This window comes from Stegostoma tigrinum, chromosome 12, assembly GCF_030684315.1.
Source record: "Stegostoma tigrinum isolate sSteTig4 chromosome 12, sSteTig4.hap1, whole genome shotgun sequence".
NCBI lineage: Eukaryota > Metazoa > Chordata > Chondrichthyes > Orectolobiformes > Stegostomatidae > Stegostoma > Stegostoma tigrinum.
The window spans coordinates 35095469-35121516 of NC_081365.1; the positions used below are offsets into that span (position 1 = coordinate 35095469).

General features: G+C 41.2%; 1 protein-coding gene across 2 annotated transcripts in view; it reads right to left on the reverse strand.

The window, feature by feature from the left end:
• cfap91 (cilia and flagella associated protein 91) overlaps positions 1-26048 on the reverse strand; it is an 87315-nt gene that overhangs the window by 9807 nt on the left and 51460 nt on the right. For both annotated transcript variants that reach the window (XM_048540092.2, XM_048540091.2), the window contains exons 9-13: positions 25501-25683; positions 18571-18710; positions 11124-11240; positions 3984-4055; positions 2948-3094 (exon numbers count right to left, since the gene is read on the reverse strand). In XM_048540092.2, coding sequence (XP_048396049.1) covers positions 2948-3094; positions 3984-4055; positions 11124-11240; positions 18571-18710; positions 25501-25683 — 659 coding nt within the window. The remainder of the gene's footprint in view (positions 1-2947; positions 3095-3983; positions 4056-11123; positions 11241-18570; positions 18711-25500; positions 25684-26048) is intronic.

Below are 26048 nucleotides of genomic sequence, written 5' to 3' on the forward strand. Positions count from 1 at the left end.
AACATGGTTTTGTGCAGGGAAGGTCATGTCTTACCAACTTAATAGAATTCTTTGAGGACGTGACAAAGTTGACTGATGAGGGAAAGGCTGTAGATGTCATTTACATGGACTTCAGTAAGACGTTTGATAAGGTATCCCATGGCAGGCTGATGGAGAAAGTGAAGTCACATGGGGTCCAGGGTGTGCTAGCTAGATGGGTAAAAAACTGGCTGGGCAACAGGAGACAGAGGGTAGTAGTGAAAGGGAGTTTCTCAAATTGGAGACCTGTAACCAGTGGTGTTCCACAGGGATCTGTGCTAGGACCACTGTTGTTTGTGATAGATGTAAATGATCTGGAGGAAGATGTAGGTGGTCTGACCAGCAAGTTTGCTGATGACACTAAGATTGGTGGAGTAGCTGATAGTGAAGGGGACTGTCAGAAATTACAGCAGAATACAGATAGACTGGAGAGTTGGGCAGATAAATGGCAGATGGAGTTCAATCTGGCCAAATGCAAGGTGATGCATTTTGGAAGATCAAATTCAAGGGCGAACTATACAGTAATTGGAAAAGTCCTAGGGAAAATTGAGGAAGAGAGAGATCTGGGTGTTCAGGTCCATTGTTCCCTGAAGATGACAACGCAGGTCAATAGGGTGGTCAAGAAGGCACATGGCATGCTTTCCTTCATTGGGCGGGGCATTGAGTACAAGAGTTGGCAGGTCATGTTGCAGATGTATATGACTTTGGTTTGGCCACATTTGGAGTACTGTGTACAGTTCTGGTCGCCACATTACCAAAAGGATATGGATGCTTTGGAGAGGGTGCAGAGGAGGTTCACCAGGATGTTGCCTGGTATAGGGGATGCTAGCTATGAAGAGAGGTTGAATAGATTAGGATTATTTTCATTAGAAAGACGGAGATTGGGTGGGGGGGGGGGGGGGGGTCCTGATTGAGGTCTACAAAATCATGAGGGGTATCGACAGGGTGGATAGCAAAAAGCTTTTTCCCAGAGTGGGGGACTCAATTACTAGGGGTCATGAGTTCAAAGTGAGAGGAGGAAAGTTTAAGGGAGATATGCGTGGAAAACTCTTTACACAGAGGCTGGTGGGCACCTGGAATGCGTTGCCAGTGGAGGTGGAGGACGCAGACACGTTAGCGTCTTTTAAGATGTATTTGGACAGGTACGTGGATGGGCAGGGAGCAAATGGACACAGACCGTTAGAAAATAGATGACAGGTTAGACAGAGGATCTTGATCGGCACAGGTTTGGAGGGCCGAAGGGCCTGCTCCTGTGCTGTTGGTTTCTTTGTTTGTAGTCAAACAAGTTAACTGACTGATTAATACTTTTTTCTTGTTTAAATGTCAATTTTAAATGAGCATTGTGGATTGCGGAAATATTATTTGTGCGTACAAATTTACTTGAAAGTTTATAACAGGAGTACCTAAAACATTGACCTAGGAATTCAAAAATGCACCCATTCTACATATCTAACGTTGAAATCAGAGTATCCAACTTGTGAATGGTGTGTGCATATGCATTCTACACAGTTGGGTAGAGTATTCATGAATTGTAAGGCAGGAAGTTAGAATGGTTGGTTTAAAAAAAAATTGTGGGCAAGTGCTTGGTCCCTTTAAGAGATTGTGCTTTGGCTGTGCTTGGAAGTTTACATGTACTGTGCATAGAGTGCCCGAATTGAAACATTTTGGATCAAACGGCCAATAGCATTTTCCACCAAGACAACAAGTTTAAATTTGGCCATTAAATTTAAACTAAGCAGTCAATGATTTAAAGCCAATTAAATTTAAAAACTAATGGGGTTGACAATATTGAATCAATCCTATATAAAACAATACTATTATGTCATTATGGGTATAAAGATGTGGGCATTTGGAAAATTGGGTGTCAGCCAACTGCCATCTGAGGGGAGAACCAAATTTTAACTTCAGCGAAAGCACATCTCCAGTTGAGATACAAATATGGCTTTCACAAAATTATTGAGGTCTGTGAAAAGAACCAAAAAAGGGACCATAGCATTTTGGCTCAAAGTCCTCTCTTATGAAACTAAAAAGAGAAAAAACATCCGAGACAGCAGAATCATCAGAAGACAGACATTTGTGACACAAGATCAACAAAAGGAATACTGGAGATAAAGTGGGGAAGACATAGGCTATGCGAACTTGGAGAGATAAAGTTTTAATGTTTTAAAATATTAACCTGGTTTGTACAAGGGAGACATCTTTAATTGAACATCATCCCAGTAGAATTTAGAACAGTTAGGAAGTAGTTAGTAGTCTGGGAGGTGGGGTGAAATTGTTCAGTTTGTTAGTAATTCTGTTAATTTGATCATTGTTAGAGTTAAATAAATATAGCTTTTTTTTTAATTTGTAAAGTGGAGATCAGGGATTTGCTCTGTTTTAACTACTCTTAATAGATTAGGTGGGCAAACTTCTCTGCGTGTTTTGGCAGGGTAATTATTAGAAGGGAACCTCTACTACCATCATAACAGATTGGGGCTTGTGTTTTGGTTTAGTTATGAGGGGTTTGGCCATTTCCCTTCTGTAACAATAGGAAGTGTACATATTGATAATAGACATAATGAAGAGTCTAGACTGCACACCTAAAACAGGATTAGGCACTTCTCTTTTGCAAATACAGTGCCATTTCATGTCTGTCTTACCAAATTAATGTGCCCGAACACAATCGGTGTATTTCAGAGATCTGTGGTCGAGCCATAACCATAAAGGGAACACAATTATAACTCTTTGAAAATGATAGACTACACATAAGCTAAATATTTTCAATTGCATTTAACAGGTTTTATAAAACATGCCCTGCATGAATCAATAAGCCATTCATATTACATGACCATTATTTCTAAACTTGTCTGGTCACCCAACAAAAAAAAACGCATATCAATATCCCAATAGAATTTTTTTCCACTAAATATTATAAATCTGCTTCGGTTACCTTTTGCTGCTGTAGATTTCGTTCATGTTGCAAGGCCAATATAGCCTCCATTTCTGCTTGCTTCAGGAGTTGTTTGTCCTCTTGGAGTGCATGGGTGGTGCGGAGTTCCTGAATCAGCTCTATACGCATCTCCTTGCCTTCAAACATCTACAAGATTATGGATTACATTACAATTACTACTTCTTTAACCCCAGCTGTCACATGTCAACATGTTAGATGGCTGAAACAGCCTAACTTTGCAGGTCAGTAAAACTCTCAGCATTGTTACTATTGTCAGAACAGAATTTAAGTGAAATAAGGTGGATGCTCTTCACACCATTATGCAAGTTTTACTATTCCATCGCTTTACCAACTTCAGAACTGACAAAATCCTCTTGCTGTTTCTCAATAACTAAGGCACTAAGTAGAGCACATGCTTCTGCCATGTTCTGTTGACTCAATGTTATTAAAACTACACACCTTTGGAGGTTTTCCCTGTCTATCTTGATAGTCTGTAACAAAAAAGTCCACAGCTTCCATTTCAATGAGGAAGCTATCAGGCAGGGCAATCTATAGCCTGATCTGAAAATTCTACTCAGATTTGACAGCTGAGAAAATCCTATTCATTCTAAAACAATGACATTCTAAATCAAACAACATGCAATATTCTAAAAGACAAAAAGAAAAGGTCAACTGGCCCTACTTCTTAGTATTTACAAGTGGATCATGTCAAAACAAAATCCAGGATCTAGTTCCAGGTTTAGTAGAAAACCCTTTGCCAAAAACTAAACACCTTAGGCCACATTTTACCTGTACACCAAGTTTTATTCAGACCCATCCCTTCATTTTCTGAGATATTATTTACAGTTAAAGAGAATGAGAGGGGAAAAATATGTTACCTCCATTCATTTCAGTGACAGGTAATAACATGGCACACACATCTGCTGTGCTCTTACCAGTTTACAAAGTTCACTTCCTCAAAGTACACAACGCTGCATGAATTGAAAAATTTAGATCAAGTTTATTTCAATCTATAAAGATTCTGTAAAAGACTTACCATATTCTGAACAGTCCTTCCTCTTATTAATTTTTGCAGATAGATAACAGCTAGATACCGTTCCTCTTCACCCTTTAAACAAAAAAATTAGAACAGATATTGAGGGCCTTAGCGAAGTTGTCCATCATAGTGAATCTCTAGACAATGGCATGGGAGTTTAAGAAGAAAGCTTGCAAAATACTCCTAATGTTTAAAGTCTGATATTAAGTGGATTTAAAGTCATATTAATTAAAACATAATTAGATTTTACATATTCTACAATTCTGCAATGCTATATTGACTGCAGAAACAGGAATAAAGTAGTAGAAGTTGTTACTGACTGGACCAAACCACTTCAAAGCTATTTAGAAGATAGGGTCTAGATTACTTTTTCCTATTTTGAAAGATAAAATTTAAGGTAATATGTTTCAGATGCAATTTAATTAGACAAACCACACCCTATTCATCCATTATAGTTATAAGGTAACAAAGACAGGAAGGAATTGGAAATAACTCTACTGGAAAGCTTAGCAGAACTATATATGCAGTAACTATTACTAAGTTAACTGTTCCAATATAGCAACATCCTTTAAATACACCCTTGGCAAAATCCAAATTGAGGAGACTGACTGTACCACATGTTCTCCAATCCAGAAGGAAAGAACAAAGACAATTTAGGGAGAGAGGGAGAACTAATGATCCTGGCTCTGTAGGAATTTAACCACACTTCTTCAAGCTGCTTCTATTGTTAATTACGCCATCCCTCAATCTTCTAAACTCAAGAGAAAACAGATTGAGAAATTTGTTGTAACTCAGTGTGGCCCCATATGCCAAAATTGCAAGCAGAAAGGACACATACTTCTGGTTGAAAATCTGCTAACCACTATATTGAGCTAATGACTAACAACTGGTGACCTTTACCTATGCACGTAGCAGGGACAAGGCATTTAAAGGCCTTGCTCGAGATCATCACTCCAATGCAAAATTTCTGAGGCAGCCAGTGCCATTGTAGGTGACATTCAGCAAATTAATCATGACTGTACAAGTGCTAATCAAGAAGATACATAACTTAAATAAAAAACAGAACAGTTCTGAAGGAGGTCACTAGACCCAAAACATTAACTCTGCTTTCTTGTCACAAATGCTTCCAGACATGTGCAGATGTTGAACTTCTCCAGCACTTTGTTTTTTGTTTGACATTTTCAACATCTGTAGTTCTTTGATCCAGCTGGTTTCCAAGTGAAGTTTTATCCTGTGATTTGATTCTGCTCAGGATTGCAGGTATGTCCATGATGTACGAAGTCCCTCAGACAGCTATTCTTGCTGCATTCTGAGATTCACACTCAGTGCCATATGCACATTCTTGACCTCTCTCTCCATCAGCACTGCTTTATGGTATCTCAGAGGTGCCCTGTGCCCCAATTCCACATCATTCTCTGGCTCGATTCAAAGTTCAATAAGAAACCTTTTCCTTTCAAAGATTCTGAAAAAGGGTCACTAGACCTGAAACGATAACTGCTTTTTCTCCACAGATGCTGCCAGGTTTCTCCAGCAATTCCTGTTTTTGTTTTAACTGACTTAAATGTTGATCAATGAGGAACAGGAATATTCTCAATGCTCCTGATTCCCCAGTTCTGTTCTTTTCTGGGCCAGACCACTGATGCTGACTCTGATCAACTTTTGTTTTTCCCATGACCCTAATCATCCTCCTCCATTCTCTATTATTTTGGCCTCCTGATCTCCCTGGACCCCAGTCCATTGATCCTGATTGAATATTCACAACCACACTGAAAGGTGCAGTAATGCTTACACAGGTGTGATTATTTTTATTCATTCCCATCTTCCCTAAACACCCAGTTCTGGAGAAGATACTGTAGACAGATATTTGGTCCTTTACAAGGACCAGAGGAGCAGCCCTCTGATATTTCCTGCTCCTCTGATGCTGTCTGGCCTGCTGTGTTCATCCAGCTCTACACCTTGTTTTCTCAGATTCCACCATCAGCATTTCCTACTATAGCTTTCATGAGGTGTAGTGCTTAAAACCAAAACATCTATTTCAAAAAGAGTGTCTAGTGTATGACTGAAAGATCATATTTGTAATCCAATCTCCTTGAGTTAAAGGAGCTGAGGGATATGTTAATGGATCAGGAGGAGATGGATAGGGAAGGGATTATTGGAGAAGACTACCAAAGAGAGAGAGGGAGGTGTTAGAGTGAAAAGGGGGAGATAAAAGCAAGGAAAAGAAAGAAAAGAGGGAAAAGAAAACAGGCATGGAAAAAAGGATAAAATATATGCATTCATATTGCACATTTCACAACTCAGGATGTTCCAAAGTGATAATAAACAATTAATTATTTCAGATATATTTACTGTTGTATATAGGCTGGGAATCAAAACCAGCACAAACGAAGATGCATATGGTTGTTGAAGGTCAATCATCTCGGCTCCAGAGTGTCTTGACAGGAGTTCCTCTAGGTTGTATCTGAGGCTTAAATCACACTCAGCTACTTTACCAATTACCTTCCCTCCATCAAGACAAGAAGTGGGATGTTTACTGGTAATTATAGAACATTCAGAACCATTTGTGACACTTCACACACTAAAAAGTGTTGTGTATCCATATGCAGCGAAACCTGTTTAAATTCCAAGCTTCGATTGATGTGACAAATAATATTTGTGCCATACAAGTATCAAACAATGACCAATGACCATGTCTAGCAAGTAGAGAATCTTTTGACATTAAATGGCATTTCCATCGCTGAATCACTCAAACAACATCCTGGTAGTTAGTTGGTGATTAGAAACTGAATTAGTCCAACCACAAAAATACAGTGGCTACAACAGGTTAGAGACAGGGGATTCCGAGTAACTCACCTCCTGTGTCCCAATGCCTGTCCACCATATGCATGCATGAGTTTGGGATGTGATAGAATATTTCCCACTTGCCTCAATAACTGCAGTTCCAACAATACACAAGAAGCTTGACACTGTTCAGCAGGGGTCTGTGCTGAGACCACAACTATTCATGTTTTACATTAACAATCTGGACAAAGGAAATGAGGGCATTGTTGCTAAGTTTGCAAACGACAAAAGTTAGGTGGAGGGAAAGGCAGTGTTGAAGAGCCAGAAAGTTGGAGAAGGACTTGGACAGACTGAGAGAGGGGGGAAAGAAGTGACACATGGAATACAAATTTGGAAAGTGTGATGTTATGCACTCTGGTAGCAAGAATAGAGACTATTTCTAAACAGGGAAAGTTTCAGAAATCTGCACCACAGTGGGACTTAGGAGTCCTAATTCAGGATTCTCTTAAGGTTAACATGCAGTTTAGGAAGGTGGTAGTTAGGAAGGCAAATGCAACGTTAGCCTTTATTTCAAGAGGGCTAGAATACAAGAGCAGAGATGTACTGCTGAGACTACATAAGGCTCTGGACAAGCTGCATTTGGAATACTGTGAGCAGTTTTGGGCCCCGTATCTAAGGATGGATGTACTGGCCTTGGAGGGGTTCAAGAAGAGGTTTACAAGAATGGTCCTGGAGATGTAAGGCTTGTCATTTGAGGAGCAGTTGAGGACTCCAGGTTTGAATTTAATGGAGTTTAGAAGGCTGAGGAGGGAATCTCATTGGAATTTACAGTATACAGAGAGGCCTGGATAGAGAAGGTATTTCCACCAGGAGAGACTAGGACCTAAGGGCATAGCCTCAGATAGAAGGCACAACCCTTTCGAACTGAAATGAGGAGGAATTTCTTTAGTCAGAAGGTGGTTAATCTGAGGAACTCTGTCTCAGATGTCTGTGGCAACCGAGTCATTGAGTGTATTTAAGACAAAGATAGATAGCTTCTTGGATTGGTTAGGGGATCAAGGGTTACAAGGGGAAGGCAGCAGAATAGGGTGGAGAAACATATAATCTTTGATCAAATGGTGGAGCAGACCCAATGGGTTGAATGGCCCAATTCTGCTCCAACAAGTTATAGGTCTTATGGGCCTTGACTGGCACCTTCAACATACACTTCCTTTTCTACCAACATGCAGAACACACTGCTGTAATTCTCCAAAGCTCCACTGACAGCACCTTCCAAAACATTGACCTCTACCACTTAGGGCAGCAGATGGGAAATCTAACACCTGCAAGTTCTCCTTGAAGTTACACACTATCCTAACACTATGGAACTGTATCACCATTCCTTCACTGTCATTGGGTAAAACTCCTTGAACTTGTTCTCTAACAACACTGATGATGTTCTTACACTGCAAGGACTGCCACTGTTTAAGAATCTACCTCCTCCAGAGCAACTAGGGATAGGAAATAAGTGTTGGCCTAGCCATCAAAACCCACATCCCAACAACAAATATGTGGCATGTAAATAACATAAAATCACTATAGTTTTATCAGACTTTAGGGCTGCTTTCTTAGAGAGAGATGAGTGGTAGTGGCTTATCCTGACGGTCAGCAAAGGGAGAGATTGAGAAGGAGAGTCCAGCCAGTGTGAGAATTGAACCCATGCTACTATTAGTATCACTCTACTTTGCAAACAGAGGATAACTCCCCTGCTCGTTTTGAACTTCAACTCATTACAACTTTGGAATATTAGCCATGGTATTTATGTTTAATTACTGATGAGAGATTTAGTCATACAACATTCTGAAGAGGATGAGAAGAGCATTGGGGTTTAGATATGGGAATAGTACAGCAAGATGGGACTAGGGGCAGAGATCAGATTTTACCTAGGCATTAAAACAGAGAATCTTTTGGTGCTGCTTTCAGTTTACTGTGAACATTTGCTTCTTCCTTTCATCTGTTCAGTATGTATGGACGTGATTCAAATTACTCATCAGGTCCTGTGGTCTCTTGTGCTCACAAGGCATCATTTCACCTTTCCTACAACTTCAGTTTATATTTCCGAAACTTGTGGAGTTTCTTATTTTGCTCTGCAAGAGCTCATGTGACCATCTATGTCAACCAGTTTTGAGATTTTTAATTGACTTGTAAGATTGGGCATTTTGAGGTATTAGTTTTCAAATGGCTCCTCATGTTTAGAGTCATAGAGCCATACAGCATGGAAATAGATCCTTCAGGCCAACCAGTCCACACCAACCATGTTCCCAAACTAAACTAGCTCCACCTGCCCGCCTTGCTGTATGGATTCAAAGGTGAATTACTACTCCTTTCCTTAAGGTGGCCCTCTCATGCAACACTATGACGTATGACATCATGTGCACAGTTTCTCATCAATTGCAAAATCTTTTAGAGCCACGACTGTTGAGTATTTTAACTATGTTGGAGATTCGGGACTCAATTAAGTGTTTCCTAAATATCTTTAAACAGTTTTGCATTATTTCAAATGATACAACCCAGGAGTACAATTGAAGGACCATAATTCCTAAGCCCTATCTTCCTAAAGTTCACATTTAATGGTAAGGTACATTTTGCTGGAGAATATTAGGGAGATGAAAGATAGATGAATTCCAAGTCTAGAAATTACATTATTGGTGAGTGCTAAATTTTTGTTTGATGTCAAATAATTGTTGATCTAGTTATTTCAAAATGACAAATACATTGACTTGCTATAAACATCTTCCGTAAGGTCACTTCCAGTCTTTTGTGCCATTACTATGTAACAACCCCAGCAAACTCAGACAGAAATTAACACCAAGAACTTTGGATGCTGGAAATCTGAAAGAAAAACAGAAATTGTTGGAGAAACTCATCTGTTATCTCAGACTCCAGCATCAGCAGTTCTTACTATCTCTAAATAAATCCCAATATTTGAATTGGCACGAGACAACACTCAGAAGTTAGCAAAATATTTTCTCAGTGATTGACATAAATTTTAAGTAAAGTACATTCATTTGTAAGCAGTTAATTGCCTGTGCCTTAAGGTTTTCCAAACACCAAGTTTGTGCTTGTCCTTTGCTGAGACTCCAGTTGACAGACCCTGCTCCACACCCACTTTGTAAATCACTTGCCTCTTCTGTAGCTCCCTCTTTGTTGTCACATGCTTTCCCCTCCTCTCCCCTTTGTAACTATTTATAACTCTTCCACCCACCCCGTTCCTTTTCACACACACTTCTCTTCCTTTTGGACCACTTGCTTCTCTGCTTTCCTCTTTTTTGTAATTTCTCCACCATGCAGCAAAATGCTTCTCTAAGCCTTGGCTAACCGACTCCACCCCTCCAACCAACCTCACCCAGCAGATTTGCTGCACTCCCTGCCCACCCCTAAAACCCTGGGACTGGACCTGAAGACTTGCTCTCTTCTGGACTAGTCATACTGACTCACTACTCAACCCAGAATTGGCCTCATAAGATTCACTCAACCAGGCAAACTCACTGTCCACCACTGACCTCATACTACAGATCTGTTTGCCTGGCCTCACACTTCACATGTGCTCTTCTACACCACACCCCCTCCCCCCACCACACCTCCTCTTCTCCCCCATTGCACCCATTCTTATACACTTGTTACCGTGCCCACCCCGCCACCCCAGACCTGTATGTTCCCTAATCTAGGCCTTGCCCTGCAGGGTCCTTCTCCAGCTGACACCAGCACTGCAGACTCGCTCCCCTCACCCCAGCCTGTTCCTGCTGACATGTTTTTCCCAGGCTTCACTAACTTGTTCGCTGCTGCTACTCACCTTCTTACAGCAAAGCAGCCTGTGATTAGAGGAACAGCTCCTTTCAAAACTTCCCAGTTCTATGTACCATGGTGACTTGCTTTACTGATCAGCCTCCCTGTGATGGATTTTCCCTAAGTAATTTAGCCCACTGCCCCATGTATTCTGAGTGCTTCTGAACACCATGACATACATCATTAATTATCAGGGCATTGGCACATTTTGCAAAATGTAGAGAGTCATTTGCACCGGTGTCCAACAGATTGAACTTACTTAAATCTGCTGAGCTGCCAAGTTCCATAAAAGTCAGCAGGGCAGTCTACCAATGTAAAATGTGAGATGTACTAAAATATGAAAAAGTCATTAAATTTTGGAACTGAACTGCTGAACTTTTCTATAGCCATCACAATTTAAACTTTTAGCCAGGTTTTTCATAGACATGCACTAAGTCTATTTTATTTTCTTTATTCCTCAACTTGAAGATGAACAGAAAATAAATTGTTAAAAATATACCTTCTTCTTTGAAATGTGGCACTTTTCCCCCTTACCTCAGGTGGTTGTTCAACAGTTGGTGTTGGGGGACGCGGAACTGGTTTTAAAATCTTAAACAGAAAGCGAAGTGGCTTTTCTGGTTGTGCTCCTTTAAATTTTGCTTCCCGTATTGCCTGAATGTTATAAATGTAAAATCTGTAAGTCTACAGTCTTTACTACTATTCTTCAAATAATCTATTCATAATTACATTTAACATCAGTGATTCTTAAAGTATTTCTACTTAATGCAAAAATTAATGATCAGTAGCACTGCTAATATTTTCAAATCTTGTCTGACGTGATTATTACAGGGGTGTGAAGACACACTGGGGAGAATAAAGAGATGTAGAGAAGTAGTGTGGAGTTAAGAAATTAAAACAATCTTGGTGTCATGGTGCAATGATGACAATCTCTCTCTCAATGTCAGCAAAACAAAATAATTGATCATTAACTTCAGGAAGAAAGGATGAGTACACACCTCATCCACATCAATGGAGATGGGGAGGAGAGGGTAGAGAGTGTCAAGTTTCCAGGAGTGACAATAACCAATAATCTGTCCTGAACCTCCCACATAGATGTGACGTTTGAGAAGGCACAACAACACTTCCTCAGACAGCTTAGGAAATTTGGCATGTCCAAAAGGACCCTCACAGTTTTACAGATGCACCATAGAAAGTATTCTATCTGGGTACATCACAGCTTTGAATGGCAACTGCTCTGGCCAGGTCCATAAGGAACTACATAAAGTTGTGTGCACAGTCCAGACCATCACACAAGCCAAACTCCCATCTATGGACTCCATCTAAACTGCATTGCTGCAGAAAGGGAGTCAAAGACCGCTCCCACTCCTGAGATGCTCTCCTCCAACCTCTTCCATCAGGCAGAAGATAAAGATGGTTAAACACATGTACCAACAGGTTCGACAACAGTTTCTTCCCTGCTGTATTTAGACAGCTGAATGGGCTTCTCTAACTTCAAATTTATTTGCTTTTGTGCACCTCCTGTGCAGCTGTAACCTTGTATGGCTTGCTCTGTCTAAGTATCCTATAACTGCATGTTATGATCTTCCTGTACTATACTTAAAACAAAACTGTTCACTGTACTTAGGTGCATGTGAGAACAATAAATCAAATCACAATCCTACTCAGTGAAGTGGTGTTAGGGTCAGAGGGGAGGCATGTCAGGTTTCATTCCTTGTGCTGGCAATATTCACCAGTCTGACAGTGAGCAGGACATCGATCTTGCTTTCCTGCTATTGAAGTCAATTAAATTAGAATAAATATCTGTTCAGAGCTTGACTGAGGTGACAAGGGGTAACAGCCCTCAAAAGAGGATGGTACTCATTCCCTCTAAGAGTCTCAGACAGAAGCACAGAATTGACCAAATGCCAGATGTATGCTAAGACAAACACTATTCAATTCATTGGGTGTGTGTAGATGCAATTCCAGTGCCTGGGCTGCTCAGGCCACACTTGTCAATAACCTCCTGCAAATTGTCTCGCATAGCAGTCAGAAGGGTGTCCTCGCAGTCAGCATTACGGTGAAGCAGACTGGGAAGAGTGTCTTTGCTGAGAAGGTGAAGTGATGGATCTCGAACAACCACATCTTCCTATGTTAGGTATGATTCCCAACAAGTGGAGAGTTTGCCTCCCATTCCCACTGATTGAAGAGTCCTAGCTAAACTATAATCCCACACTTGGTCAAACATGGCCTTGATATCACTAACATCACCTTGGGAATAGAGTTCTTTCAGCCATGCTCAAACCAGGGCTGTTATGAGGTAGGGAGCTGAGTAGCCTGCCAGAAACCAAACCGAGCAGATTGTCACTAATTATGTGCAGCTTGATAGCACCTTTCATCATTATTTGTCCTGCTTTTTGTTTATGGGACATTCTTGGCAATTTTCCACATTGTAGAGTCAATGCCAGTGTTGAAGCTGCAATGGAACAGCTTGGCTGTTGACATGTGTCAAGTTCTGAAGCACAAATGTTCAGTACTATTGCTGTAATGTTATAGACTATAGAAAATGGACAGCTGGCTATGAGACCACTGAAATTATACAGGTAAAAGTTAAAGATTCTTGATAACTGAAATGCTTCTGCACATAGAAGAATGTGGATTACAGTTTCTTTAAAAGAATGTGGGCATTGCTGGCTAAGCCAGCATTTGTTTGCCCATCCCTAATTGCTCAAGAAGATAGTGGTAAGTTGTTTACATGAATACTGCAGTTACTACAGTCATAACAGCCTCAATGTGATGTCAACAAAAACACTTGACAAATAAGTAAATGCTTATGAAGCAAACATGGCATACAAATATGTCTTGTGTTCATATTGCAGACGGTCAAAAAAAACCCACTAAAAACAGCCAAAAGATAAGTAAAAGCAAATCCAGGAAAACAGACATCTATGCTCACAGAGTATGCAATCAACTCTTGAAACTTAACTATAGTTAATGTTACATGATAGGCCTACCAAGTTTCAGAGGTATTCATTAAGAGTTGAATTCTATACATTCTTACCATTGGCTTGAAGGCATTGGAGCAAGGGAAGCAAAATTCAACAAGCAGGCTCCTTTTTCAGAGCTAGGCAGGAGATCTGCTAGCTTGTTTCTATTGAGGCCCTTAAAATGATCAATTAATGGTCTCATCATTATCAGTATCTCACCTGCGACAGTGAAGCTCGAAGCCTTCCAAGAAGCCCAGCAACTCTCCAATGGCCAGCTGGTGTGAGGCAACGGTGGGGGAGGGGAAGAATGGAATCTTCCTTGTGCGTGCACTGCGATAATTGGAAGCACAGTCCACAAAAGTGACCTTCGGTTTTATTCCTTCACCTAGCCTCCTTTAATCCAATCTCCTCACCCACTCATAATCCCTAGCCTCTCACTGAATCTCCAAACAGGTAGGCTTCTTGGTATGGTGGAACTGCCTTTGGTCCCAGTAGTGGCTGCTGTTCCTGGGTGAAACTGCTGAGACGATAGTTTCATGGTCATCACGTTAACTGACTGTTCTCTAAATCTGGTCAACCCCCAATATTAAAACAATTAATGCTGTTCACAGCATTAAATTGCTGTAGGCAGCTGCTGGGATCATGAGCAGGCAACCCTGCTACCAAACCCCTCAACACCTCAGCCCAGCTCAAGCTTTTAAGGAGGGATTGAGAAGCTCCTTATGATACTGTTCTAATATGCAGGATGAAAACCAAATGTTGGAAATAGGAACAAAAAATTTTAAAAATGCAAGAGAACATCTAAAAAGTGCTGTAACATGCAACAGTGCTGGAGATAGACTTCACATAAAAGTTGGACATAAACATGTGGCTTGAAAAGCACAAAGAAAAATTATTGAAACCATTGTCATTGGATGATGGAAATCAGTGGGGGTACAAGTCACTGGGATAAAAAGACCAAATCATCATTCATACATTAGATGCAGACTAATTGGAAAGATAGATTGTTGAAGGCCACACAAGAATAATACTGTGACAAGTTTGAAATATTTTCTTTCAATTCTTTTCTTCCCGAATCACGTAAGAAATAAAATTGGCCAATACAAAGAATACCAATTTCTAGGGAAACATAAAAATGATATTTCAATCCCTAGTATAAGTAACTGTTACAACTAGCTTTGAATATAGGAAAGATGTGGATGCTTTGGAGAGGGTTCAGAGGAGGTTTACCAGGACGCTGCCTGGACTGGAGGGCTCATCTTATGAAGAGAGGTTGACTGAGCTCAGACTTTTTTCATTGGAGAAAACGAGAAGAAGGGGGGACCTAATTGAGGTATACAAGATAATGAGAGGCATAGATAGAGTTGATAGCCAGAGACTATTTCCCAGGGCAGAAAAGGCTAACACGAGGGGTCATAGTTTTAAGCTGGTTGGAGGAAAGTATAGAGGAGATGTCAGAGGCGGGTTCTTTACACAGAGTTGTGAGAGCATGGAATGCGTTGCCAGCAGCAGTTGTGGAAGCAAGGTCATTGGGGACATTTAAGAGACTGCTGGACATGCATATGGTCACAGAAATTTGAGGGTGCATACATGAGGATCAATGGTCGGCACAACATCGTGGGCTGAAGGGCCTGTTCTATGTTCTATGTTCTATAACAATATCTCAAGCAAACTATAAGTGCAACAAGGGTGGTTCACATTTCTTGAATAGATCTAACACTGAAAATCAGTATCCTGCCATGAGCCATACTGTAACTTCTGGTGTAACTCTGCACAAGACCAGTCACTTACAGGACAAGAACTTAAGCATAATAAGGGTGTCTGAAATGGGCGTACTGTATGAAAATCTGGGGGGGAGGGGGTATATATTAATCTGATGCAAAGCCAAATGTAGTCCCTCTCACTCTATTAATGTGTTACATTTGATCTCCTGGCTTCCGCTCACCATCCACATACCCACCACACCCCAACAACCCTCCTCTCTCTCTCAGTGGCAGGTGTCTGGATAGAATATTGCCCTTCATAATTTTGAGGCTGCGAAGATTATAGCATATTGCCACAAACATGGATATCGGAGGAAAGATCTTTAAAAATGATCTCAGCACCAAAATCTCCACCCTCTGAGATGCAGGCAGGATGGGTTGAATAGAATCATAGAAAATAGACACTTCGTCCATGCCAACTAGGCATCCTAAACTGAACTAGTCCCATTTGCCTGCATTTGGTCCATATCCCTCTAAACCTTTCCTATCCATGTACGTGTCCAATTGTAGTTCTACCTGCATCCACCACTTCCTCTGGCAGCTCATTCCAGATACACACCACACTGAAAAAATGTTGTCCCTCAGGTCCCTTTCAAATCTTTCCCCTCTAGTTTTGGACTCTCCTACCCTGCACAAAAGACCTAGGCTTTTCACCTTATCGATGCCCCTCATGATTTTATAAACCCAAGGAGTACCTCAGCCTCCTACACTCCAGGGAATGAAGTCCCAGGCTATCCAACCTCTCCTTAGAACTTAAACCTTCTAGTTTCAATAACATTCTTGTGCATTGTTTTTTCATTCTTTCCAGTTTTGGAATATCCTTCCTAATGTAGGGCCACGAGTATTGTATGCAGTAGTCCAAATGTGGCTTACCAAATGTCATGTTACAGCTATACAAGACATCCCAACTCCTGTACTTAATGCTCTGATTGATGAAGGCAAATGCGCCAAATGCCTTCTTCACTACCCTGTGTGTCTGTGATGCCACTTTCAAAGGACTATGTACCTGCATTTCCAGGTCTCTCTGACAGCACTCCCCAGGGCCCTGTCATTAACTGTGAGAGTCCTGCCCTGGTTTGTCTTACCAAAATGCAACACTTTGAATTTTTCTGAGTCAAACTCCATCTGCCATTACTCGGTCCATTGGCCGAGTTGAACAAGATCCTGTTGTACTCTTCGATAACCTTCTTCACTATCCACTATAACACCAATTTTGGTGTCACCCGCAAACTTACTAACCATGCCTCTTATTTACTCATCCAAATTGTTTATATAAATGACAAACAACAGTGGACCTAGCACTGATCCTTGCCACACAGTACTGATCAGAGGCCTCCTGTCTGAACAGCAACTCTCTACCACCAGCCTCTGTCTCCTACTGTCAAGCCAATTTTGTATCCAGGTGGATAGCTCATCTTGGATCCCATGTTACTTAACCTTACTAACCAGTGTACATGTGGAAGCTTGTTGAAAGCCTTGCTAAAGTCCATATGCAGAGTGTCTACTGCTCTGCCTTCATATATCTTCTTGGTCATGTCTTCAAATAACTCAATCAGGTCTGTGAGACAGAACTTCCCATGCACAAAGGCATGCTGACAACCCCTCATGAGCTTTACTTTTCCACATGCACAAAGGCATGCTGACAACCCCTCATGAGCTTTACTTTTCCACATGCACATAGATTCTGAGAGACAGAATCTCCTCCAGCAAGATTGACATCAGGCTCACCGGTTTCTCGTACCCTCATTCCTCCTTGCAACCCTTCTTAAATAATGGCAACATTAGCCATTCTCCAATCTTCCAATACCTTACCTGTGGTTGTCGATGGTACAAATAGCTCTATTACATGCTACACAATTTCTTCCCTAGCTTCCCATAATGCCCTGAGATGCACTTGATCAGGTCCCATGGATTTGTCTACCTTCAGGTGTTTTAAGATCTCCAGAACTTCCTCCCCTGTAATGTGGACTCTTCTCAAACATCACCATTTATTTCTCGGCATTCCCTAGCTTCCATATCTTTCCACACAGTAACTACTGATGCGAAATATTTGTTTAGGATTTCACCCATCTCCTGTGGTTCCATACATAGATGGCCTCATTGATATTTAAGGGGTCCTGTTCTCTCCCTAGTTATTCTTTTGCCCTTAGTATATTTATAGAATTTCTTTGGGTTCTCCTTGACTTTATCGCCTTCTGCACCACAACAATCCTGTGATCAACAATTTGATGGATTGTTTCATGGTGCTGATTTGATTCCATGCCTCTCATTGAAAATCCACTATCCAATAGCACTACTGGCTGGACGTCTGGTTTGCAATGCAGAGTGGGGTCAATTTGCAGGTTTTCGCAACTGGTAGATGTTGAAAGGTTGCTTCCCCTAACTGGGGCACTAGAACTATAACTGAGAAGAGGAAGATTCATCCAGAGACTGGTAAATCTTTGTGGTGCTTTGCCCCTGGAAGCTGTGGAAACTCATTCAATGAGTATGTCTGAGCTGAATATCAATGGATTTCTAGGTGCCAATGACAGCTGGAGATACGGAGATGGCATGGGAAAACTGCATTGAGGTGAATGATCATTCATCAAAAAACACAGTGGCTTGAAAGGCTTAATGATCTACTCCTGTTCCTATGTTTCTGTTCCATACATTGCATCGATGCAGAGTTTCATTAAAGCACATGCATGGGGCAATTAAAAAGCAAGTAACTCTTCTTTTCTCTTGTAACCCTCTTTATCCTCTTGGATATTTCTGTGGGCAGTAAATTGTAAGGAATGAAAGGGCAGTGGTTATCTTTAGAGTTACTGGGAGAGCCCTCCTTTCCCTTTTGAGGGCCCAGGTCATCACACGGAAGGTAAAAACATTCCATCATTATCTCCTCAGTGAAGCAAACCACCTTGACGTATGCTTCAGATTCATTCCAATGTAAGATTGGAACTCTCGGAAGACCTGCGATAGGGTCAGAGTAGGACCATCGAACCAAAGTTTCTAGTTATTTCTATCTTATCCTATGTGAATAAATTGCACTGTCACTCAGTCTGGTAGATATAATCTACTGGAGTAAGATTATGCAGGCAGTAACACCTTACATCTGTAGTTCCAATTAAGTATGTTGAAGCTACATACCATTTTTAACAGGATACATCAGTATTAACATTTATTTTACTTGTATATTCCTCTAAATTTATAAACCAAAATTCAAAGGTAAAAATAATCAACAAGTTCTCTGACTAATGTTTATGCAAAAACATATACCTTGTGAATTTTAGCAAGCTCCATCTCTCTTCGTGCAGCGTAATTCAAAGTGCCATGCTTTGTTGTTTTCTTTGGTCTCTGAATTTGTATTCGTGGTTGAGTGACAAAATCTGGTAGAGTTTCCTCCAATTCAAGTATACCTTAAAAAAATTGAAAATTTGATGAATCCCAAAACGAGTTTTAATTCGTAAAAATCCCTTTCAATTTTTTAAGAGGAACTTGCTTACATATGTATACTTTAGTGTAACTTTTATAATCACAGATTACACCACTAAAAACATGTTATGATCTAGTTCAGGACCAGAAAGCTTTTTCTTTACAGTAGGCAAAGTTTGAGATTCTAAATACTTACCAAGAAAATAAAACCACAAGATTTCAGTTTTGAACAAACTAACCGTTACCATACAAAGTTAAAACAGCAAAATAATCCACAATATATACATTGCATAGAATCTAAAGGGAGCCTCAGCAATATTGGCTGTGATGAGATTTGCGGAAGAATTGTGCGAGAAGTCAAGCAAGACTTATCTCAACATTGGGAACAACTCTGTATCTTTTTGCATTTGCTGAGAAGCGAGGCAAGTTGTTGTTACAGAGCAGCAAGTTGCCAATGAAAAGGGAATATAGCTGGTTAAATGTCTAATTAAAACACAACTTTCCTTGTTAATTTTCAGCTTCCTGTCTTACAAATGTGCTAAAGAAGCTAGTCACAGAATTTCCCACATGAAGGTCAGACCTGAACCTGATGATTTCAGCTTGCCACTGGCTCTAAAGGACTTCTATGTTGAACACTGGGCACCAACATCTCAGAAACATAGAAAATATGGCAGGAGTAGGCCAGTCAGCCCTTCAAGCCTCTCCACCCTTCAATATGATTGTGCTGATCATCCAATTCAGTACCCTGTCACTGCTTTCTCCCCATACCTTTTGGCTCCTTTAGCCCTGAGAATTATACCTGACTTATTCTTGAAAAACAGTCAATGGTATAGTCTCAATTGCTTCTGTGGCAGAGAATTCCACAGGCTCACTATTCTCTCTGGTGAAAAATACCTCTTCTCAGTCCTAACTGGTCTACCTCATACCCTTAGACTGTGATCCCTTGATTTGGACTCCCCAGTCAGCAGGAACATCCCTCCTGAGTTTACACTATCTAGTCCATTTAGAATTTTAAAGGTGTTATGAGCCCCCCCCCCCCCTCCAATGAATATAGTCTTAACCAATCCAGTCTCTTTTCAAACATCAGTCCTGTCATCACAGGATCATTCTGGTGAAAGTTTGCTGCATTCCTTCCATAGTCAGAACATCCTTCCTCAGATAAGGAGACCAAAACCGCATATTATACTCAAGATATGGTCTCACCAAGGCACTGAACAATCACAGCAAGACATCCCTGCTCCTATAAGGATCCTCTCATTTTGAAGGCCAACAACATATCATTTGCCTTCTTCACTGCCTACTGTACCTGCATGTTTATTTATGGTGACTGGTGTTCAAGGACACCTAGTCTCATTGCACCACCCCCTTTTCCAGTATATCACCATCTCAGGGGACACTCTTTGGGCACCAGCTACACGCACTCCACACCTATGAACATTGGCATTCAATGAAACAGCCTCTAATAATTCTCAAAGAATCGTTATGGGGCAGAAGAAAGCAATTTGGCCTGTATATTGGGCTGTACCAGCAACTGTGATTGTAAAACTGTTGCAAGGAGACTGTGTGCTCAGGAACACACCACCTCATTGACAAGACTAGGCTAGCGAGTTTTGAGAAGATTTCTAGCTGACGTTGAGGTTCTGGATGTGAGTTTGCTCGCTGAGCTGGAAGGTTAGTTTTCAGATGTTTCGTCATAGAAAGCGGGACATACCAGCGCTTCAGAGGGTCACTGATGATGTTACCTAGAACGGTGACGAAACGTCTGAAAACTAACCTTCCAGCTCAGCGAGCAAACTCACATCCAGGACTAGGCTGTTCACTGGCACTCAGCACACACTCTGAGCCTCCTAGGATTCTCACAGTATTCCTTCCTAGCATTGCCTTGCCTTGCCTTGCCTTAGTGCACTTTGTCCCCCAGCCACAGATACTAGGCACATCTTACTCCTGTTTTGCTTATCATTTAGATCAGATACATAACCAGGAAGCTTGATGGGATTGTCAGCAGTACTCAGTCAAGGGAGTTAGCCTTCAGTCAGGGATCCACATACAGTAGTTAACAACAGTCACCAATTCCAGTTCAGGGGCTTGGACATGGTCAATCAGCTGCTTGGGGAAGTCAAAATTAAGGGTGAGGAGTCAAACGTATGATAGTCCTCCACATTCCTTCTGCTGTTTTCCTCCTGGAATGCAGATAATAATGGAGATGCAAGTGGGGACGTGACCTGAGCAAGTTAATGGGCAGTCCAGAGGGCATGCAGCGTTAATAGTATCGGAGATTGGGATTGGTGACAGCAAGTGTAGAATGATTTTGCAGGCAAAAGTGAGTGTAGTAGAAAATGAGCCTTGGTGGGAGTAGGTGTAGTTGCAGGGATAGTGAGAATGTGTGTCAGAGAGAATATTATGGCACATGCTGGAGAAGTGTAGAAGATCATCAATCTTCCCCCTACATATTGTGCATTCCTCCAGATAGTTGAACCTGCACTCGTTACCTCAGGCATAGTCTAGTGTTGCTGCCTCATTTGTTGGTCCTGGGATAAAAGGAGTGTCCAGCCTGTGTACTACCTCATCCAGCAGAAACTACCCTTGCCTGCAAAGCGGGACACTAAATTTCCTTGACTGCCAGGCCCTGGGAAAACGTCAGGAACTGAGAAAACACACACAAAGCATTGTGGCAAAAAAACTCTCCAAAGAAAAACTCAATGCAACAATTAATCAATAAAACACAAGATTCAGCCCTAAGTTTCTACTCCACCATTCAGAAACAAAAGCAGGTGAGCATTGGTAACGGACAACTTGTGGTCAAGCATCCAAAAAAACACAATAAATAGCAACCACAATAATAACAGATCCTCAAAAACCCCAAAACATTTGAGATGTTGTTGGTCATTAAATCTTTACAAAGGATTCTCAGTTCTTCACTTTCGAAGACCTGTCTTCAGATCTCCCTCCAAAGCCTGTTCTTCATGGACAGCATTAATTCCCCATAAAATTACTGATTCATCCATTATAGGGTAGACCGTTCCACCTGCTGAGTTTTTTTTTGTTGGTGCAGATTCTGCAACGGCTAGTGGTATTATCACTGGACTGTTAATCCGGAGACCTAGATAATATTCTGGGGACCCAGGTTCGAATCCCTCCGTGGCAGATGGTGGAATTTGAATTAAATAAATATCTGGAATTAATAGTCTAATGATGACTGTGGATCCATTGTCAATTGTTGGAAAAACCCATCTGGTTCACTAATATCCTTTAGGGAAGGAAACTGCCATCCTTACCTGGTCTGGCCTACATGTGACTCCAGACCCACATCAATGTGGTTGACTCTTACCCTCCAAAGCAGTCCATTTTAGATTCTCTCCACACTGAGTAAAAAGAGAAAGATTTCCTCAAATCCGGTCTAAACCTCCTGCATTCACCTTAAAATTATGTCCCTTTGTTAATGACTCTTCAATGAAGGCAAACACCTGCCTATTGTTTACCTTCTTCTGGATTCACTCATCTGTATGCTAGAAACAGCACAATTCCAATTAATCTGCAGACAATAGGATTGAACTCCTTGAGTTTTAGAAACATTAGAAACCCTGGAGTTGCTCTGAACTTCAACCATTTTCAGCTGCATCAAGCAAATACTACTCATGAGCTTCTTTGACCTTACTCTCGACTGTATTGAGCTATCATTAGAACACAGAACATAGAACAGTACAGCACAGTACAGGCCCTTTGGCCCACGTTGTTGTGCCGGCCTGTTATCCTATTAAGATCAAACTACTCTGCACACCCTATATTTTACTATCCTCCATGTGCCTATCCAAGAGTCACTTAAAAGTCTCTAAAGTATCTGACTCCACTACCACTGCCGGCAGCGCATTCCACACGCCCACTACTCTCTGTGTGAAGAACCTACCACTGACATTTCCCCTATACCTTCCTCCAATCACCTTAAAATTATGCCCCCCTCATTACAGTCATTTCCGTCCTGGGGAAAAAGTCTCTGGCTATCCACTCTATGCCTCTCATCATCTTGCACAACTCTATCAAGTCACCTCTCATATTTCTTCACTCTAAATGAATAAAAGCCCTAGCTCCCTCAACCTTTCCTCATAAGACCTGCCCTCCAGTCCAGGCAGCATCCTGGTAAATCTCCTCTGCACCCTTGCCAAAGCTTCCACATCGTTCCTATAATGAGGTGACAAGAACTGAACACAATATCCCAAGTGTGATCTCACCAGAGATTTATACAGCTGCAGCATAACCTCAGAGCTCTTAAACTCGAATTCCCCTGCCAATGAAAGCCAACGCACCATACACCTTCTTTACAACTCTATCAACTTGGGTAGCGACTCTGAGGGATCTATGGACCCTAAGGTCATCTGTTCCTCCACACTGCCGAGAATCCTGCCATTAGCCCTGCATTTTGTATTCAAATTTGACCTTCCAAATGAATCACTTCACACTTTTCTGGGTTGAATTCCATCTGCCACTTCTTTGCCCAGGTCTGCATTCTGTCAATATTCTGTTGCAACCTACAACATCCCTCCACGCTGTCTACAACTCCACCAACCTTCGTGTCATTGGCAAACTCACTAACCCACCCTTCTACTTTCTCATCCAAGGGACCTATCTATCCTCACGTTTTTCAAAATTTCTAGCACATCCTCCTTCATTACATCAACCTGGTCGAGCATATCTGCCTGTTTCATGCTGTCCTCACAAACATCAACTCATGAACTGTTACTGAGACCCCAGTTTCTAGAGGTTATCCTGAGTTTTAACCCCACATAACAGCACCTACTGGCTCCCAGCATTCCTTCAATCCCTAACTACATGGGGTTATTAAATGATTTCTGGGGCTTCTTCCCAACTACAAAGAGCTAATGATCTCAGCTGTCATCTCAGCAGCTTATCTAACAGCAGCACCTTACCTGCACGGTGCTTATTCCTCTACTTCTGGCTCACTCTTTCCCTCTCTCAATATGGCTCTTTAGTAATCTTTGGACTATTCTAATCTATTCAAATTCTTGCAATAAGCCCACAGTACAAATGGACAAACAAAATTAGATTTCATCACACAACTTTGTACTGCTCATTGTATGAAGTTGAAATATGGGTTGTGCTGTGTGCTCTCCCCCATGGTGAGTTTGATGATGGGGGCATTTAATTAGTAAGGCAGCACGCAACCTTTCTGCCTTAACCCAGATTAAGTCCACAGCATGAAAACCTTTGAGTGCCATTCCTGTACCACCAATTAAGGGCCTCATTCCACTGTCACTGGTATTACCCAGTCTGTTTCTTAGTGGGCTACTGCAGTTGGGTGGAAGTTCATTAAAAGACACTTTGTATCTGAATAAGGTGAGGAGATAGTAAAAGCCACCATATGTTCCTACTGACAGTATCCACTTATTTTCCCAATCCAACCCCAACTGCAATCTCCACCCCTGGACCTACACATACCACCACTGACCTGAACTTGGGTCCCTCCTCAGCTACTTATCAGTAACAGTCACTAAATTCCCAGTGGTGCCATTGAATACAGCACAGTCTCTGGTTTCTGAATGGCTAGCAACTATTAACAGGTGAGGCATCGCATTCTATGATCCTTGATCCCAGGTGAAAGCCAGCCAATGGTCTGTTAAGTGTCTGAGTATGAGAAGGTGCAGTCGGACAAGTGCAATCAGCCTCCTATGTTTCATGGGTTAGTCCTCTAATTTTCCAAACTGTCCTGAGCTTTTGTTTCAAGATGTCATTCTCTTGAATTTCTCCAGACAGTGACTTGGAGATTGCTATGTGTCTCCTTTTGCTGATGCCAGAGCATCTTATGTGCATGTACATGCGAACTGTACTGCTGAGTATGCACAGCCTACTCCAGTCAACCACAAGGAGCAGGGGATTGGTAGTCCGGCAGCTGGCCTGAGTACTTGGACGGCAGTTGTGTAGAAAGGTTGCTGATTAAGTGAGGACAGGGGTTTTGGGAAAAGGTGCTGCTGAGCGAGTATGGTAAGTCGGGTCTGGAAGTGAATTTCTGGGTGGGATGTTGTAAGAGATGGTTGACAGGCTTCTGTCTATGTTTGTCGGGAGAGATGAATTAGACATGTTTATATGTAGAGAAGCAGTGGGAAGCATCTGGAATCCAAATGGAGCTATGAAATAGCAGCATGCATAGGCTCAACAAGATTTGGAGATAGAATATTGCTTAGTTTTGTATGTGGGCAATTCTTTTGGGTTTACTTGCATCTGATTTAAAAGTTCTTCCCTCTGAACTGCCTCCCTGTTCCTGTCCTAAGCAACATCTCAGCAGAGACCAATCTCCATCAGCTTTACTCTAGATTCTGGTCTCAGCCAGCTTCCATGATGCCTGTTACCTCTACAACATTTCACCCCTTGTCTCTGGCAATTACATCTATGAAAACTGAAACAATTTTTAAAATTAATCTATGAAGGATTATTTCAGTGCAAACTTTCACACAATCCAGCTTCCATGGTACAAGAAGTATACACTTATAACTCTTTCCAAGATTCACCTTCATATCAACTATGGATATACAGCAACAAGATATCATCATCTCTGTCTGGTTAAAATGGGTCAAGTTTTATTTTCAAATGTTAATACTGAAAATTGTTTGTGGACTAAATAGAGATTTGGAATTCCTGTTGCAATTTTTGTAAAATGATTGTAACGCGAATAGCTGAGGATTGCCTTTTGGATATTCAGATAACAAAGAAACCCAAAACAGATTGCACATTATACATCTTGGAGTTTCTGTATCATTAAATTACCATCAAATGTGGAAAGAAAATGACTTTTCACAATGAAGCGTTCAGAATTCTGGTCTGGAAACCGGCCATTTCGAGAGACTGGTGCATAAACCTGTGATCCATAATCTGCATAGTCCTGTATGCGGTTACGCCGCTCAAGCTTCCCTTCCACATTTCTTCTCTTAGCTGTTATTTTTCTTATTTCTGTAAGTATAATTATTAAAAAATGTCAATAGAGATCAGTAAAAATTTTTAAATGAAACTTATATAGTTAAGTAATACTTGTATCACACAGGTACCGGGTGATAATCATCTCCAACAAGACAAATTCTAACCATTGTCCCTTGAGACTTAATGGCATCACCATTTCTAAAACTCCACTATCAAGATCCTGGGGAGTTACCATTGACCAGAAACTGAACTGAACAAACCATACAAATATTATGGTTAAAAAAGCCAGTCAGACACTAGGAATTCTGCAATGAGAAATTAATCTGCCTCCCAAGTGTGTGTTAGCATTAGCATCCAATTTCCAAGTTCCCAACCCAACTGGGGAGGTCCAAGTGGAA